The sequence below is a fragment of the Capricornis sumatraensis genome, chromosome 11 (genome assembly GCF_032405125.1).
Source record: "Capricornis sumatraensis isolate serow.1 chromosome 11, serow.2, whole genome shotgun sequence".
Classification (NCBI taxonomy): domain Eukaryota; kingdom Metazoa; phylum Chordata; class Mammalia; order Artiodactyla; family Bovidae; genus Capricornis; species Capricornis sumatraensis.
Window position 1 is genome coordinate 22,083,602 of NC_091079.1, and position 19,705 is coordinate 22,103,306.

The window sequence follows — 19,705 nt, forward strand, 5'->3', positions numbered from 1 at the left end:
CTTTCTTATTAGCACGGATTGGTCTACTACATTCTTTTAACAATATGAACAGAAGTTTTTGCGTGGGATGTTATTTTAATTTTTATTGGAAAATCAGAGAAAATTGTATTTATATTTTGTTCATCTTGTCTATTATCACCTGTCTGTAACTCATCTGTCATTGTAAAAATTCAGATTTGTGTTTCTGGTAGGTATGCCTTAGGATTTTCCTGGAAGTGGGGGAAGAAAAAATTATTAGTGAAAAGAGTTGAATTCTTAGTGGGAAATCTCACATTTGGCTTCAAACTCTACAGAGAACACACTGGCATTAATTACAGACTTTTTATCTGCTTCCCATTTGCACAGTTCTTTTTGCATCATTCTGTTCACATCATGCTTGGTTCTGCCAACAAAATTGAGAGATTGTATAATTGTATAACAATTATATAATTATATATATTATATAGTTATATAACATATATATATTATATAGTTATATAACATATATAGTTATATAACATATAGTTATATAACAATTATATATATTTGGCTGCACAGCACAGCATGTAAGATCTTAATTCCCCCACCAGGGATTAAACCTGTGCCCCCAGCAGTAGAAGCACAGAGTCCTAATCACTGGATTGCCAAGGAAGTCCCTGTATAATAATTTTTAGGTCAAGAAACTGAGCTCTGATACTAGAAGGTGGACACATAGTGTCTTTCCCAGGTGCTCAGAAATGATAGACACACACACAGATACACTCAAGGACAAGGCAGGACTCTTCCAGAGGTCCATAAACCACGAGGGAGCCTGGAAGGGTATGCAGTGGCGTCTCTGTGGTCTTCATCTGTGTTTCCTTAGATGCTAAGCATCTTTTCCTGTGTTTGCAATTGATGTATCTTCTCTGGTGAAATCTCTACCCTAGTTTTTTGTCCTATTTTTTTTTTGGTTGTTTTCCATGTTACTTTTGACTTCTCAGGATAGAATTCCTTTATCTGACATATAATTTGTAAAGATTTTCTCCCAATCTGTAAGAGAAAGAAGTCTGCCTTATTTCTGATTTCAGAGTGAAAACACTGTCTTCACCATTAAGTACCATGTCTGTGGGCTTTAGCTGCTCTTTATCCAGCTGAAGAAGTTTGCTTCTATTCCTAGTTTGCTGCGCGTTCTTAACATGAATGGATATTGAATTATGTCAGATATTGTTTCTGAATCTATTGAGGTGAACTTGTGTTTTCTCTTTTTGCATTTGCTAAGATGGCGAATCACATCAACTGGTCTTGAATACTAAGCCAACTTTGCATTCCTGTGCTGAATTTCCTTGACCATAAGGTAATGTCCTCTTTATGTACCGCTAGATTTGACTTTCTACACTTTTTAAAAAGATTTTAATGTTTATGAGGGAAATTGGTATTTTTTTTCTTTGTAATATCTGTTATTTTGTAGCCAGGTAATATTAGTCTTATTAATGCGATAGGAAGCATTCAACTCTTCTGTTTTCATGAAAAGAATGAGCAAATTTGTATTATTTATTCCTTTGTCATTTTTTTCCTGTCGTTTTTTTAAATTATGGATTAAATTTCTTTATTGTAAATAAGTCTATTCAGGTATCTATTTCTTCTTAGTCATGGTTGTTTATATCTCTTACATAAATTTTCCATTCCATCTAAGTTTGATGCCAAATTTACTGGCATCAAATTCAAAATATTCCCTAATTCTTTAACATCTGTAGAATCCGTAGTGATTTTCTTGTTTTTTTAAAGTGAGTGAATTTACACAGTGACACGAACAGGTCCAATGTTCTATGAACGTTCTGATACAAGCCTACTCCTAATACTCAATCTGCATGAAATGGTTTCTTCAGATAATTCTCTCGATGCCTTCCAGCTTACCCCTGATCCCCACTGATATGAATTCAGTTATCATGATTGTTTTTGTCTGGTTTGAACTTCATATAAACGAAAACAGCAGCCTTTGTGTCAACTTTGCCCAGCATGTTTTGGAGAATCAAACACGTTGCTGTTCCTTTTTTTTTTAACTGCTGTATAGAATTCCATTCTGCAGCTATATTATATCCATTCTCCAGCTGATGGGTGTTTCCAGCTCAGGGCTATTACAGATAAAGATGCTACGGAGATTCTCATGAGTCTCTGCGTAGACATATGTTTTGCTTTATCTTGGGGAAAAAGCTAAGCATGGCATTGCGGAGTTGTAGGGTGGGTATGTGTCTAAAAGAACCTGACAGCTTGCCCAGTGGTTCTGCTGTTTTTATCCAGTTATGGACACTCCATCTGCTCCACATCCTCTTATTTGTTGTTGTGAATCTTTAACATTAGCCATTTTCAAGTATACAAGTGTTATTTCACTGTGGTTTGACACTGCTGATGACTCATGATTTTAAGCCTCTTTTCAAGCTGGCCATTGATATACCTTCTTTAGTGAAGAATCTTTTGCCCATTTAAAAAATTTTCTTTTTATTGATCTGTAGGAGCACTTTATATATTTTGGATGCAAGTCTGTGTCAGACATAGTACTGTCAATATTTTCACCTCATCTGTGGTTTCTCTTTTCATTTAATGGCATATTTTGATGAAGCCTAATACATTAATTTCTTCTTTTGTATTTAGCACTTTTTGCATTGTTTCTAAAAAAATAATCTTTGTCTATACCAAGGTTGCAGATATTTTAATATTTTAAAATTGAAGTACAGTTGGTTTATAATGTACAGCAAAGTGATTGAGTTACACGCAAATATACTTTTTAAATATTTTCTATTATGGTTTATCACAGGATATGGACTATAGTTCTCCGTGCTATACAGCAGGACCTTGTATGTCCATTCTGTCCGTGAAAGCTTACACCTGCTAACCCCAGCCTCCTACCCCATTCCTCCCCAACCCCCTTACCTACCACCAGTCTGTTCTCTGTGTCCTTGAGTATGTTTGTCTCACGGATAGGTTCATTTGCCATATTTTAGAGTCCACAGGTGAGGCTTAGCACATGGTGTTTGTCTTTCTCTCTCTGACTTACTTCGCTCAGTACGATCCTGTGTAGCGGCACCCATGTTGCTGTAAACGGCGTCCTCTCGTTCATTTTATGGCGGGGTAGCATTCCACCGTGCGTACGGGCCCCATCTTCATCCGCTCTGTTGATGGACATCCAGGTTGCCTCCATGTTCGGCCGTTGTGTATAGTGCCACTATGAACAGGGGTGCATGTGTCTTTTTTTTTTTTTTTTTTTTAATATTTGGCTGTGTCGGGTCTCAGCTGTGGCTCGTGGGCTTAGCTGCTCTGTGGCATGTGGGATCTTAGTTCCCCGACCAGGGATCAAACCCATATCCCCTGCATTGCAAAGTGGATTCTTAACCAGCAGACCACCAGGGAAGTCCTGCATGTATCTTTCTGAATTATAGTTTTCTCTGGACATATGCCCAGGAGAGGGATGGCTGGATCATATGGCGATTCTATGTTTAGCTCTTTAAGGAACCTTCATGCTGTTTTCCGTAGTGGCGGCACCAACTTATCCACGCACCAGCAGTGTGGGAGGGCTCCCCTTCCTCCGCACCCCGCCAGCGTTTGTTATTTGTAGACTTTTGCACGATGTCCGTCCTGACTGCTGTAAGGTGCTACCTCACTGTCACTCTGATTTGAATTTCTCTGATAATTAGTGATGTCGAGCAGTCCTTTACTATTTTAAAGAAGCCCCCCACAAGTTAACGTTGGCTAAAGTACAGAAACTGGAAGCAGTGTTAGTACATGAGAATTTATTCCTGAAGAGGTGAAAATACCTGGGTGCACGTGGATGGGAATTCAATAATTTATGTGGATTTCTGACGGGCTTTTACCCTAGTTTTTCATGTGTGTACAAAGCCAGAATTCCACCTTCTGCCCTCTGCTGCTGGTCTTGTCTTCCCTCTAGAAGTCAGGGGAACACACCTTCCCCAGAAGGACGGACTGGGAGGATTCAGCCGCCTGGCTCTTCTCTGCACCACAGTCTCAGAACATGATCAGACCTTCCAGAATGTTTGGGTTCTATAGACCCAGCCAGAGGCTGGGCCACAGCTCTCAACCAACAGTCACTGCAGATGCCTCGGAAGCCTGGCTGTGTCCTGGGGGCCTGACAGAGACCTCGCTCACAAGGTCTGGCAGGATGTCTAACCAGGTTCCCCAAACCCAGGGCAGAGGGTGTGGCAGCCAACCTCCTGTGGCGGAGCGCACCATGGGTCCACGGGGGACAGCCTGGGGCCCGGACGCAGCGCTCCCTCCGTGCCCAGCAGCCAAGCCGAAACAGGGACGAAAGCTCAATGTTACAGTAAAATTGTACAAAACGTCTTTTGCTAGTATGATTCTCTTCAGTTAAATAATAAGGCACTGTCTACACATACATTACGCGCTGTGCGCCCAGGATCCAAATGCAGCAGAAATGGACACGTGTGTCTGGTAAGGGTCTGTTTGCACTGTTTTAGATAGAATGCTGATCTTTGGTATAAAAAGGGTCTCTTTTCATTATAAAAACACTGCATTTGTTAAAAAGAAAAAACGCAGAGCCTGTCTCAGCCCCATGCAGACAGCCTCACCCCAGTGCTGTCCCTCCCTGGGCAGGCTCTGCCACCTGCTGTGACGGGCAACAGCAAGGGCAGGTGCAAACCTGCTCAACCACAGTGCGGGCATTTAAAAGCAGCCCTTCTCGTGAGCTTTGCTGGAAACAGGAGGTCAGCGTGCGGCCGCCGGGCTCCTGTAAGCCTGGCGCCTGGTGTCTGGCGAGTGAGTGCGGGAAGCGGGCGGGAAGGCACGGCCAGAGACCAGCGGTCTACAGCTCACAGGTCCTTTGGCCCAACGGCTCCCTGCTGGCCTGGCGCTGGCCCAGGGCTTAGATTCTGGAACCATCCAGACATCACAGGAGGGCTTCTCAGCAGAGGCTGCCTGAGAAACCTCACCCCCAGCCAAAACGGTCCAGTTTCATCAGCCAGCATCCAGGAGGGGAAGTGTGCCAACAGCGGTCAGAGAGCCCAGCAGGCCCTGCAGTGGGCACCCCCCAACGCCGGGCGGACGGCCCCAGCCGGCTCGGACTGCCTCCCTTGGGGAAGCACCAGCAGCTGGCTGAAGGCACGTCCCTGGCTCACAGGGCACACACCCCCTCGTCACTCGACCTTCCAGATGGCGATCTTCCCCTCCTCACGGCCGGCGCCACTCAGCACGTATCTGTCCTCCGCGGAGCACAGCGTCTTCACCGTGTCCGCGTGGGCCAACAGCTCCTTCTCCACCGTCCTCCTCTCCGCATCCATCACGTAGATCTTCCCCTTCAGTCGCCCCTGCGACAGCCCCGTGGCGCCTACCCAGATCTGCCAGGAGAAGCGGGCATCACATGTGTAGCCCAGCTGGGAGGCATCTGGGGCCGCTGGGCAGGCAGCAAGGGGTACCCCTGGGCCCACATCCTCTCACCTGCTTCTTCACCTTGATCATGCAGTTGATCTCAGAGCAGTCCTCGAGGTGGATCCTCTGTGGGGGCTGGGCTAGGTCCTGCAGGCTCCAGACGTAGACGTCGGGGTACCCAGCACAGGCCGCCCAGAGCTGCTCCTGCTAAAGTGAAACGGGTCAGGGCGAGCACAGTGGCAGTCCCGCGGCTCGGGGGCACCAGCCCAGCCCAACGTGCCAGGGTACCTCAGGCATGAGCTGGAATCCCCGGAAGGAGGAGCCCGTCTCTTTAACTCTCCCGCTGATCTTCAGCTCTTGACAAGGATATCCATTCATGCTCACCACCAGGATGCTGTCTCCAGCGCCTGCAGGACCGAAGAGCGGGATGAGGGACGGGCACAGTGAACGTGACGCGCAGGGACGAAAGGGCCGTGAGGGCTTGGGGTGACCGGCAGGCCACGGCCCCTTCCCCACATCTGAGTGCGGCACGAGACACTCTGAACTGTAGCCTCCGTGTTACAGGCCTAGACAGCATATTAGAAAGCAGAGACATTACTCTGCTGACAAAGGTCCATCTAGTCAAAGCTATGATTTTTCCAGTAGTCATGTATGGATGTGAGAGTTGGACTATAAAGAAAGCTGAGCGCAGAAAAATTGATGCTTTTGAACTCTGGTGTTGGAGAAGACTCTTGAAAGTCCCTTGGACTGCAAGGAGAGCCAACCAGTCCATCCTAAAGGAAATCAGTCCTGAATATTCATTGGAAGGACTGATGCTGAAGCTGAAACTCCAATACTTCGGGCACCTGATGAGAAGAACTGACTCATTGGAAAAGACCCTGATACTGGGAAAGATCGAAGGTGGGAGGAGAAGGGGATGGCAGAGGATGAGATGCTTGGATGGCATCACTGACTCAATGGACATGACTTTGAGTAAACTCCAGGAGTTGGTGATGGACAGGGAGGCCTGGTGGGCTGCAGTCCATGGGGTTGCAAAGAGTTGGACATGACTGAGTGACTGAACTGAACCTCCACGTGGTGCTTTCACTCTTCCCTCAGAGACCTTTGGGCGGTTAGCACTATTTTTACCGACGAGGAAGCGAGTGGAATTCTTCCTGCTATGGTTATTTGCAGCCACGCCATGTGCTATCCGCATGGGTAAAGATCAGAGCTCTAGCTGATGGTTCCCAGCCTTGTGGGACACATCTCTCTGTTGAAGCTCCTCTCTGCTTCTGTTAATCACTCAAGCAAACCAAGTCTCCATATCATGAGAGCTACAGGTCATCAAAATTATCCAGCAGCGAGGTCATCAGATCAAGACTCCAGGGGAGATGGAGTCAGGTTCAAGATAAGCTGAGGAGCTGCAGGGCTGTCCTCTCGGGGTTTTTATTGCCTGCTCCCTCTGCCTCCCACTCTCCATGAAGCCACAGGGACAGGAGGACGCAGCCCCGCCCCGCGGGCTGCAGAGGGAGGAGGTGCAAGCCCCCATAAGGGCTCCAGCTTCCTGTCACAGTGGGTGGACTCCAAGCCCACCGAGAAGTAACCCTTGGCAGAGCTCAGGCCTCGGGAGCTCAGCTGGGCTCTCAGTCACAGGAGGCGAGAGCCTCCTTCCTGCCCGAGGCCTAATAGGAACCCCAGCATCCCTCCAGAAAGGCTTTCATCCCGAGATGCCATCATCCGCTTGGCCTAGTTACGAAGGTCCTTTCAGATGCTTCTACTTGTTAGGAATACCAGGGCAGCAGGACGTCCTGCCAAGAGGTGCTAATGCCCCCAGGGACCCCCCTCTTTAGTGCCGACCAGCACGCTCACTGCCCACCAACACTGCAGAGGGCGGCAGGCAGACTTCACAGCCACCCAGCCTGTGTGAGCGCACAGGGGCCTGCTGCACATGGAGCAGGGGGTGGGGCCACAGATGTGGGTGAACTGATCACTGGCCTCGAGGTGCCCAACCCACCAGGGCCGCCTTCTGGCGCAACTGTCAGTGACCTTCACAGTCACTGACACTCTGAGGCCCACGTTCTGCCTCTAGCATCTCCCAGCTGCCAGCCTGCTCTCCAGGGGAAAGATGATGGCATTTCCACCTCACTTTTGAGAGGAGCAGAGAGACTGAGGTGCCAGGGACCAGCCCAAAGTGACCAGTCGTCTGTGACGACCCCAGATCTGACACAATGCACACAGAGGCTGCAGCCTGGACCACACCTGCACCTCCCGGTGCCCACCTCCGACCACAGGGAGCAGGACCGGGTCGTTCCCTCCCAGTGACCGGAGCCGCGTCCTGTGAGGGGTGCTCAGGCCTAGGGGGCGGGGTGGTGCTGCAGCAGACGCAGACTTAGGAGAGGGCACAGAGGGTCCGGGACACTGGCCAGACTGGAGAGGGAAGGCAGGACCCCCAGGCTCGCCTCACCCGGGCCTGTGGGGGAGTCAGAGGCGTCACCCAGCCCCTCCACACTCACACCCTTTCAGGCTGTACCTCGGCGCCCACAGACCTCATCAGCTGAGTGACCGAGGTTTTAGCTTGTTATCCTTGCTTATAGACTTGGAACAGCACCTCACAGGAAACGCTGTTCTTTACCCAAAGAAATCCTGCTTTCCCCTTGTGCTTTTCTCATTGTTAAATAGGAAAACTACCTACTGTACTCATTAACTTGAAAACTATGAGGAATTCCACCCTGAAAACGAGGTTATCTACCCTTATTCTAATCTGTTGTATCCCTCCCCGTATTTAACAGGGACCTTTAAGTCCCAAATGCATCCGTGAATGGACACACACACATCTGACAGTCACCGGAGACCAACCAAAGCTGAAGGATATAGTCTTGGGAAGCACAAAACTTGGTGAGCGGCACAGTTCCCGGGGTTCCCCTCAATTCAAGAAAGTAAACCACAAGCAAGATCAACACAAAGCCCTTCACACCCAAGCACACTATTCCAACTCCTGCAAACCAGAGGCAGGACCTTAAAAGCAGCCACTGACCCCAGACACTTTCTGTTCAGCAGAACAGTGGGAATGACGGCCAACTGCTCATCAGGAGCAAGAAGAGCTGCGAGACGATGGAACGACATTTCTAGTGCAGGGAAACTACACCTGTCAGCCTGGACTCCGTTTACAGCAGACACAGGTCATCGGAAATCCTAAGGCTAAGAGGCAGCGTGATCCAAGGCAGAAACCTGAATTTTCAGAAGGGATGAAGCGCACCAGAAATGATAAATATATGGAACAAAATAAAGTTTTTTCTTAATTTCTTTGCAAGACCATTGAGTACTTGGGCAAAATTTTCTAAAATATGAAGTTTATCTCAATCATAGCAATAAAATATGGCATTTAACAGCAATGGGAAGGGGAAAGAAAGGTAAGTGGGATTGATTCTACTGCTGTGTCCTGTGTCCATTATACATGAAGTGGTGTAATAGTCACTGAAGGTATGTAGTGAGAAGTAAAGGCTACATATTGAAATTGAAATCCTTAGAGCTGTTGCTAAAAAGCAGAACAAAGCCCCAAGAACTAAAGAGACAACAAAGAAGATTAAATTGAATATTTAAAATAAAATTTTAAAAAAGCCCAAACGGAGGCAGGAAAGAAGTAACAAAAGAAGTACAGATGGGAAAACGGAGGAAAAAAAAAGAAAGGTTTACACCCAGCCATGACATGACTCAGCGACTTCCCTTTCACTTTTCACTTTCATGCACTGGAGAAGGAAATGGCAACCCACTCCAGCATTCTCGCCTGGAGAATCCCAGGGACGGGGGAGCCTGGTGGGCTGCCGTCTATGGGGTCGCACAGAGTCGGACATGACTGAAGCGACTTAGCAGCAGCAGCAGCATGTCATTAATCGCCTTGAAAGCAAGAAGGCCTATGACCACAGGATCTGAATAGCCATGTCTCTGAAGAAAACACAGACATGGCAAACAGTCCGAGTCATCAGGGGAAATGCAACCAAAGTCGCAGTGAGATACCACTTCACGCCCACCGGGTCGTTATAATAAAAATAGATGACAGGCTGGGTTAGCACGGGGAGGGACTGGAAGCCTCATATACCACTGGTGGGGGTATAAAACGATACGGCAGCTTCAGAAGATGACAGTTTCTCAGATGGTGAAACATTGCTAGCCCAGGTCCACCCCTGGGGAACCAGTAACATGTTGCCTGTCCCGAGCTGGATGAAAAGAGTGCACGCTGTAGAGCCCATCTACAGCAAGTTCGGGAACCAGGAAAACAAACCCAGAGAGAACTCAGAACAAGCGCTTCCCTGGAGAGGGGCACGGCCGGACCAGCAGCCCGGATGGAAACGTTCTGTGTCTCCTGCGTCAGCTGTTATGTGGTGTGCACTTTCAACACACAGCTAACTACACACACATTGTGCGTCTCATCACAAGTAAAACAACCTTCGATTTAGAAAGGTATACATGACCATCATGCGTGGGATCTGGCACACGCTAGCGAAGCCTTCAAAGCGCAGGCCACCTTTGTGGTGTGGCGTTCATATATACAGAAGCCACGCCTCAGGCGTCTGCACCTCCCCATCACCACCTGGCCCCCTCGGCGAAGTGCCTGCTTAGGACCACACACGTCAGCACACAGGATGGGGCCAGGAGGGCTGCAGAGGAGCAGCCACGGCCCCAGGGGCGAAGCGAGAGCAGGAGGGGAGGGGCAGTGGGAGGGGGAGGGGCAGTGGGGGAGGGGCAGTGAGAGGGGAAGGGGCACTGGGAGGGGGAAGGGCAGTGAGGGGGGAGGAGCACGGGGGAGGGGCACAGGGAGGGGAGGGGCAGCGAGAGAGGGAGGGGCACTGGGAGGGGAAGGAGGAATGGGAAGGGGGCACGGGAAGGGGTGGGGCAGCGGGCAGCCGCACACTCCGAAGGGATGTGGGGAGCAGGCGCGCAAAGAAGGAACCTGCATTCTGAAGCCCCATTCGAAGCGGAAGAAAGGGCGTGACCTCTTCCTGGCCTGGCGGGGCAGGGGCCGGGCCGGGGCACTTACAGCACCAGAGGCGGCCGCCGTGCAGTCTGATAGCCGAGAGCCCTCCACCGCGCACCTGGAACCTGCCGGTCACCTGCAGGGAGCTTGCGTTCCACGCCAGGACCGTTCCGTCCGCGCTGCACGAGTACACGGTGCTGGGGGGTGAACACACGCACACTTAACTGCGGCCCCGAGAAGACCACACGGTGGTGACGATGACGCTGATGATGGGAAGATGGCCCTTCCATCCAGAAAGAACTAGCTGCCACCCGGCACAGCACGTACGGCCCCGCCCGCGGGGACGCCAGGGTGTTGGGGGTAAGCTCAGCGCCCACGCCTGCCCCCAGCACCTCCCACCACGGTTCGCTGTCCCTCCATCAGGGATTGTGAGCAGAACCTCACTAAAATCTACCTCCCCCAACAAGGGGCCAGAAACCCAGTGCTCCCTGCACCCCTGCACAGGCGAAGTCAAGGGTCAGCAGGGCTCAGGCACTGGCAGCTGTAGGGGGCAGGCTCAGCTAGTGCTGTGTGTGCCCTTCACCTTCTGACGGCGTGTCACTTTCGACTGGGGACACACAGCACCCCTGAAACTCGGGGGACAGGAGGGTGTGGGTGGCTCCAAGGGAGCCCCCAAAAGGAGCCATGCCATGGTCACTTGTGCCCACTTGCTCCCAGGCCACAGTGGGAAGCGGGCTCCGCAGGGTGCTCAGTGCCCCCCACCCCTCACCTGCTGCGTGCCAGGCCCTGATCCAGGCCCAGGCCACAGCGAGAGGACAGACAGGGGCTGCCCTCGGGGCCTGCCAATCTCAATGAAGTAAGGACAGTGAGGAATGAGGTGAGGTTCAGCAGCTGGCGGGCTGAACTGCGGTCCCGAAGAGAGATATGTTGATGCCCTTACCCTCCGGCACTTCAAATGCCACCTCAGTTCACAGCAGCGTCTTCACAGAAGTAGTTAAATGACGCTACCAGGGTGGACCCTCATCCAGCTACTGACCAGCATCCTGATAAGAAGGGTACAGCTGGACACAGGCACACAGGGGTCCCATGAGAAGACGGAGGACTCCAGTGATGCGTCCACAGGCCAAGGACAGCAGGCCAACCCCAGAGCCAGGGAACAGGCGGGGAGGTGAGGGGCCCACTGCGTGCCCACCATGCTCTCCCGGAGGGGGTCTCTGACCATGTCTTCGGACCACTTCTCTGTACCCACAACCAGAGCCACACAGGGATGCCCCCTGGCTCGCAAAGACCCGCTTTGCTCCCCCTGCCCGGCCCGGGCCCTGCCAGCCGTCACCCACGGCCACCGAGATCCTGCCCTCTGGGACCCCGACCCCCCCATGAGCCAGGCAGCGCCCCACCCAGTACAGCCCGCCGCACCTGGGCGCCTGCAGCCCGTCCTGCACGGCCAGGCCCGTGACGCTGGCGCGGTGGTCGGTGAGCTGCTTGTTGCAAGACATGCTGTGGACATTGATGATGTAGATGACCGAGTCCTCCGAGCCGACCCACACCTGGCTCTGCTCCGCCATCACCATGCAGTTCTGTCGGCCCAAGGAGACAGCAGCGTGGTCAGCGGCTCGTGTGTCCCGCGCCGAGCCACCGCTCCTGGGGACCCACAGGCTCAGGTTCCTGCTGGCCTCAGGTCACACCACTGTCACGCGATCAACACGGCATCACTGATGTGCACTTCTGTTTAAGGACACCTTTGATCCTTGAACAACGCAGGTCCGAACTGCGTCCACACCTTCTCCATGGGGCTCTTCAGCTCTACACTAGGGCACCATTTTAAACAGCAAAATCACACACACACACACACACACACACACACACACACAAAGCACAAAAATGTGAAAAACGTGGCGCTAAATAGGCCGTGAAAAGGCCACCTGTGCACAGTTTGAGCTGACCCTAGAGGCAGAGTCGCCTCACCCGACCTCAGATAAAACATGCACTCAGCTCCCGGGCCCTGGACAACCACGAAAGCTCCATTAGCGTTTGTTTTGGGGCCACAAATCAGTGAGCGATGAGGCGAATCTGCAGACCGTGATGACTGACTGCACACTAGCAAGAAACAAAACCACCAGCGCTCCCGCAGACCACCAGCGCTCCCGCAGCTGGAGACAGCCCTCAGGGATTCCGGCGTGGCAAAAATGACAACAGTGGTTATCTGTAGAGTTTCCAAAATTAGAAATTAAGGGCCAAAACACTGAAGAGTCATAAGAGCCACGTAAACGTGTGAACTGTAAGTGTGTCTGCTGGTACATCTCAACCAACCCAACAGCATCCCTAAAAATGTCCTGAGCTGGTGTCCGACTTCATCCATGACACTAGCAACTTTTTACTGAAACTCAACAGATGTCTCAGGTTTCCAAAGACAAGAATAACAGTTACATCATGTTGGAGGGGCTGAGGCTAGATCTAATACAGTAAATCACTATCAGTGGTGGCTACTGTTACTTTATCTGGTGGTTACCATTACTTATCTGGTGGTTACTTTTACTTATGGTTGCCACATGAAAGAGCTTATAAAAACTGATAATTTTACCAATACGTATTCTCGAAAGATGCTACTTTGCTAATTTCAGAATTAATTATTTTAAAAAGCCCTTTCTTTTGTGGCATCTACCAGAGAATTATTATAATTTTAGTAAAATGTCTTTCTTTAGTGGCCCAAGGATATCTCAGATAACCACTCTGAACTTCAAATTTCAGAGGAGGCAGCATTTTCTAGAGATAATTGCCCAAGTTTCTGCCTTGTCAAATGATACAAAATGTCCCTCTGAAACTAGTGGGAAGATATTTTCACATAATTTGTTAACTTTCTGCTTTAATTAAATGTTGCCTGGCCTAACTGGCGATCAATAGACGATACAAAATGCAGCCATTCGATTTCATTTTCAAGAGGATTTTAAAGTTATTCTATTATTAAACAGTCTTTGAAATGCTTGCAACTAAGAAGCAACAGGAAAAAATTAAATTTTAGAGGAAGAGTGATGTCCTTAATTGTTCCTTCTTGTTTTTCGTTTGATCTAAAGCATTATTAGGCTTCTATAAGTATTCTGCTCTAGTGTGCCTTGGATCCCGTTCCTTTATCATCCGAAGCTCATCATTTGAGTGTGGAGGGGGATGGTGCTGAGCAGCTTTAAGAATGATCCCCATCCTTTGGCAACATGGACTTGAATCACAGTGTGTCTATCTCAGCCCAGTTCTGGAGGCATAGACCATGCCATAGATTGTCCCCTTGTTTTTAGATGATGGAACGTGACCATCAGAGTGGATATAAGCTGAACACTTAGGTATGCAAACTTCGCTTCACCTTGCTTTTCACATTAAAAAAAAAGAATTGTTTCACGTTAAAGGAGTTGGCATGAAAATTTTCCTAGCAAGACCCCTTGGGACAGTGGCTTCTTTTGTACCCTCTGAGGGTCCTGTATGGATGTGAGAGTTGGACTGTGAAGAAGGCTGAGCGCTGAAGAATTGATGCTTTTGAACTGTGCTGTTGGAGAAGACTCTTGAGAGTCCCTTGGACTGCAAGGAGATCCAACCAGTCCATTCTGAAGGAGATCAGCCCTGGGATTTCTTTGGAAGGAATGAGGCGAAAGCTGAATCTCCAGTACTTTGGCCACCTCATGCGAAGAGTTGACTCATTGGAAAAGACTCTGATGCTGGGAGGGATTGGGGGCAGGAGGAGAAGGGGACGACAGAGGATGAGATGGCTGGATGGCATCACTGACTCGATGGACATGAGTCTGAGTGAACTCTGGGAGTTGGTGATGGACAGGGAGGCCTGGCGTGCTGCGATTCATGGGGTCGCAAAGAGTCGGACACGACTGAGCGACTGAACTGAACTGAACTGAACTGAACTGAGGGTCTTGACAGGATGAAGCCCTCCAGAGAGTAGGTGTGACAGCATTTTGAACAGCAGGGTAGTGTCGCCAAAGACGCTCGAACCCCACCAGAAAGAGCACCGATCACCCCTCTCCTGGAAATACCAGAATTCACAAGGCCCGTTCCAGGTGTGGTTGTGTTAGGCCCTGGGGCATGTGGGTGACATCACACAGAAACAAATGATTTTCAAAGAGCCGTGAGGGGCCTTGAGAAACCTCCAAAAACCAGTGGGCTGATCCTGGTAGCACTAATGGCTAAAGACCTAACACTTGACCCTGGGTTTCTAGGGGGTCGGGTGAGGTGGTTTTTGCATGAAATTAAAAGACGCTTGCTCCTTGGAGGAAAAGCTATGACCAACCTAGACAGCGTATTAAAAAGCAGATATATTACTTTGCCAACAAACGTCTGTCTAGTCAAAGCTATGGTTTTTCCAGTAGTCATGTATGGATGTGAGAGTTGGACTATAAAGAAAGCTGAGCGCTAAAGATGCTTTTGAACTGTGGTGTTGGAGAAGATTCGTGAGAGTCCCTTGGACTGCAAGGAGATCCAACCAGTCCATCCTAAAGGAAATCAGTCTTAAATATTCATTGGAAGGACTGATGCTGAAGCTCCAATACTTTGGCCATCTGATGCTAAGAACTGACTCATCTGAAAAGACCATGATGCTGGAAAAGATTGAAGGAAGGAGGAGAAAGGGACGACAGAGGATGAGATGGTTGGATGGCATCACCGACTCAATGGACATGAGTTTAAGTAAACTCCGGGAGTTGGCGATGGACAGGGAAGCCTGGCGTGCTGCAGTCCATGGGGTCACAAAGAATCGGACTCGACTGAGTGACTGAACTGAACTTTCTTTTAATAAAGTAAAGTTGACTAAGTTATCAGTGTAAAAGCTCAAACAACTGAAGTTTCTCAACCACGTGATAACTATAATATTACGCCAATTTTATTTAAGTGGTTCTCAGTCTTGACCCCAAATATGTTAAAATAATTCCAGTGTCTGTTTTTGGTGACTGAAAATGTAAATGTGAGAAGACAGCCCTGCCCTTCACAGGACTGAAATCCAGTTTTATAATAGTTTTCAGAGTGCGGGGGGGTGGGGGGGGCAGGTAAAGCCATTATCTGCTCACTTAAACAAGAATAATTAAATGAAAGAGCAGGTTCACATTCAATTTAAAAGCTCGAGATAAAAATGAAAACCCCTCAGGCTTCCTTGGTGGCTCAGTGATAAAGACTCTGCCTGGAGACACGGGTTCGATCCCTGATCCGGAAGATCCCATGTGCTGTGGAGCGGCTAGGGCCGTGTGCCACAACTGCTGAGCCTGTGCACTGGTGCCCAGGAATCACAGCTACCGAAGCCTCAATGTTCAGGAACCCGTGCTCCGCAACAAGAGAAGCCGCTGCAATGAGAAGCACGGTGGCTAGAGAGTGGCCCCTGCTCACCACACCTACAGGAAAGCTGCACAGCGACAAAGACCCAGCACAGCCCAAAGCAGAGAAATGGAAACATAGAGCTTTAAAAAAGGAAAGCCCTAACCCCGACTCAACAGGACTCGGTGATGCCGTGGGCTTCAAGTATCCGCTGCCTACGCAGGTGGACATGTTCGCTTTCCGAAACCGCAACTTAACCCAGAAGCGGATGAAAACTGTCCACACTGACAGCACACTGTTTACTCACCAGCTTAGAAGTGCCCACTCTAAAGCAGTGCTGGTGAATCGTCCAGGAGGAAGCGTCGAACACGATCACCTTGCCCTCGTTCAGCGCGCACCATAATTTGGGGTGAGCGTCCTCCACTTTTTCCGCTGGGTCAAGATGCCCTGGAGAGGAAAGCAACCCGACATGTTGAAAGAAAACCCCCTGCCGCATCGGCATGGGATTTGTGATTTGTGCCAAGACGCAGGTCCTGCTCAGTGCCAGGTGCCACCCTGGGCGCCCAGGCTCCAAAGGCGAGCACAGCCTGAACCGCCAAGCCCCTTGGAGCTCAGAGTCGTGGACCGGCTGGTTCAGCCAGAGAAGCACAGACAGACCCCGCCCCCAGGCAGGATGGCAGGAGGCCTGAGCATTCTCTGGGGCAGCGCTTCAGGCAGCGGGAAGGGGGCTCAGGAACAGAGGGCAGGTCTGCGGCCACCGCACACACCCCCCCACCCCCCCACCCCCACCCCCCGCCGCCGCAACGAGCGCAGCCGGGTTCCTGCTGTACCCACGTGGCCACCCACACTGGGCACCATCGGTCTTTCCCACCGTGGCCACTCTGACACCGTGAAGATTTTGATTTTTCACTTGTGGTTTGTTTGCATTTCCTGGGCGCTCATGAGGCTGATGGCTTTAGCTGGGTGTCTGGATCTCCTCCATGGGAAAGTGTTTAGGCCTCCTGCCTGCTTCTGAATCGGGCTCTTACTCTCCTTGACTTGTAGCCGCTCTTTAAACACCACCGACTTAGAACACCCCGTGTCGAGTCTATTCTCTTACGAACATCCTTTCCAAGTCTGCAACCATCGATTTCACTCACTTGAAAGTTTCTTTTAAAAATCCTTTATATGGTCAAATTCACCAACCTGTTCCTTTATGGCCCGTAGTTTTTACGTGCTTTGTTTCCTTATCTTGAGGTCACGATTATCGTCTGTATTATCATCCCCAAGCTTCATTTGCTTATGATCGCTTTTGCCTTTCACGTTCTGATCTCCATCCCTGGAGCCGATGGCCGTGTGTGATCTGAGCTGTGCTTGAGCTCCATCTTCTCCACGTGGACCCACAGCGTCCCAGGGCCTCCTACGATGGAGACAGTCTTCCCCCAACCCCTGCTCTGTAGCACCAACCTCAGTCCTAGTCCAGGAAGTGTGAATCTGCCAGTCCTTCTGCGGTGTTCATGCCTTGGTCCCCTGGCCCCGTTGGGGTGATCTGCCCACTGAGACGCAGTCTGCAGTCCCCCAGAGCCTGAGATGCTCCGAAGCCAGGCTCAGTGCCCGGGGCCTGGCTCCCTGGCTCCCAGCGTTCTCGGAGGTGTTGACTGGTGCGCCCCTGGTCCCTGACCGGGGGGAACAGCCAGCCGTGTCATCAGACGTGCGCATCAGCCCAGGGTGGGCCGTCATCCCATCCCAGTGACACCAGGCTCGCCCCGACCAAAGATGAGTGTGCAGGGGCTTTATCCGTTGGACGTGAGAATGGCAAGGCTGGATGGGGACTCAGCCACGCACGGCCCCTTGTGGCCTCTGAGTCCGCAGAGCAGCTGCACCTGGTCACCCAGAGTTCTGCCTCCAACGGCAGAAAACCACCTGGGCCCTGTCCACCCTCATCCTGCCACTGCCCTTCCACTTCAGTGCTGGCCTTAAACACAAGTCTCAGCTCCCAGATTGTTGAAAAGAACAGCAGCAACACAGACAACATGGCCCTACTGGACAGCGCAGGGATCCGTAATCAATGTCCTGTGATAAACCACACGGGAAGAGAATATGAAGAAGAATGGGCACACGTGCGTTAACTGGATCACCTTGCCGTACAGCAAAAATGAACACAACGCTGTAAATCAAGTAGACGTCAATAAAGCTACGAAACCCAGCAGCGACGCAGCCAGGGTCAGGCCTCACCTGGGGTGTAGAGCAGCACGTCAATGGCTCGTGGGGCGGTCTCCCCCGCTGAGGGGTTGATCTTGTGTTTCAGGGTTTCCGAGGTTGTCTTCGGAACCGCCATGGGCACTGAAACGCAGACACGTAGGGGTCAGGTCCCCAGACTCCAGGACAAACTCGCACACTCTGCTTCCCTTAGGATATTAGTCCTGGGGTAAAGCCAGGATTTGCGAAGATGAAGCTCTCTTTAAACTGGACATAAGTAAAGCCAAGCATTTCCGGCCAGAGGGTGAGTGTGTCCCAAGGTCTCACACTGCTTGTCATCTAAACACAGCTGTCAAGCTAAATGACCTAACACTCAACTGGTAGGGACGCTCCAGCAGAGAGAAGACTTTGAATACTTCTCTATCAGTCTAAGCCACGAGCAGCTTCTCACCCCGCCCCATGGCGTGGCTGCTGTCGGGGGAGTCCTGTGCACTGCAAAAGCTTTAGCAGCATTCCTGGCCTCACCTGGTCAGGGCCAGTAACAACGCCCGTCCCCTACTCCCCGACACACACACAACAGATATCTCCAGTGCTTGCCAAGTGCCTCCCTCCAGGGACGGGGTGCAAACTTCAGAAAGTTTCATTTTCAGACCTTCCGTCACGAATGGACCACAAGCTATCACTGAAGCCCAGGATCACGTATCACTGCCTCATTACGCTTCATGCAGAGCAAACAGTCCTTGATTGGGAATGAGGGATCCGGGACACTGAGCTTGGGGGACCGCCCCTGCAGTATGGGGTCAAGAGTGAGTGTCATGTGCTGGGTCCCTCCATGGAGACTGCGGACGCGGTGCCCAGAGTGAGAAGGCTTTTCTGTAAACTCTTGACAAAGATCAGGCTTGAGCATGGAGTGGTCTCCACAGCTCAAGTGTAGGGTGTATTTGATTTGGTTCCTAATTAAGGGGGAGAAAAAACCCTGCCATCAACATCTGGCTCCAGGACTGTTGACAAGAGCTCTTCCAAGTCCCTCCAGCAACTGGAGCATCCTGGCTGCTCCCCGAGAGTGGGGTCCTGGGATGTGGGGGCAGTGCGGGGGGGAGGGTGTCCGGGGATACAGGAGAGGGGCTCCTGGCACCAGGAAGCACTAGTGATGTCACAGTTAGTGACAGACACGGCAAAGAGCAAATCGCCCCGAGGGGAATGAACACAAAACCAGGTTTGTTTCCCCTTATTCTGTGATGACATTTTAAACAGACTCTTCCTGGCTATTGACTCAAGAGGAATAAAAACATGTCCAAACAACAACTCGTATGGGAGCTATTCGTTAGACACAGTGTGTGCAACAGGTAGGAGGCGGAAACCTCAAATGGTCGGCGGAGGGAGGGATAAACTCCACTGTATCCACCCAGCACAGTACATTCAGCCACAAAAGCGCTGAAGGAGTGGCCCCTGCCGCACGGATGCACCCTGGAGTGCGTCACCGCGTGAAGGACGCCGGACACACAGGACACCTCTGCTGTGAGTTCACGTGTAGGAAGTGTTCACACTGGGCAAAAACGGGGCATTTCCCCAACGACAGAAAGTAGGTTAGGGGTTGCTCAGCAGCTGAGGGGCGGCTGCAAAACGTATGGGGCTTCTTACTGGGGTGAAGAAAATGTTTGAAACCCACTGTGCTCACGGCTGTAGAGCTCTGAATACACTCGAACCAGTAAGGTGTGCGCTGTGAAAGAGAATGGTGTGTGAATTATCTCTCAATAAGACTGCTACGTTTTTTAAAGTGCATGCAAGCAAAACTAGTTGTCATCTGAAAAACATCCCTACAGGACTTCCCTGGTGGTACAGAGGATAGGAATGCAGGGGTCACGTGTTCAATCCCTGGTCAGGACTATCGCACATATCCCAGAGCACCTAAGCCTGGGAGCCACAACT

The 19,705-nt window shown here is 50.7% G+C and overlaps 1 protein-coding gene across 1 annotated transcript in view; it reads right to left on the bottom strand.

Annotated features, from left to right (window-relative positions):
* Nucleotides 1-5,120: 5,120 nt before the first annotated feature.
* The window catches only part of DENND3 (DENN domain containing 3), a 50,858-nt gene continuing 36,273 nt past the window's right edge, over nt 5,121-19,705 (bottom strand). Inside the window, exons 17-23 of the mRNA XM_068983900.1 lie at nt 17,813-17,920; nt 15,906-16,045; nt 11,720-11,880; nt 10,367-10,500; nt 5,641-5,759; nt 5,422-5,559; nt 5,121-5,321 (exon numbers count right to left, since the gene is read on the bottom strand). Of these exons, the coding sequence (XP_068840001.1) occupies nt 5,121-5,321; nt 5,422-5,559; nt 5,641-5,759; nt 10,367-10,500; nt 11,720-11,880; nt 15,906-16,045; nt 17,813-17,920 (1,001 nt within the window). The remainder of the gene's footprint in view (nt 5,322-5,421; nt 5,560-5,640; nt 5,760-10,366; nt 10,501-11,719; nt 11,881-15,905; nt 16,046-17,812; nt 17,921-19,705) is intronic.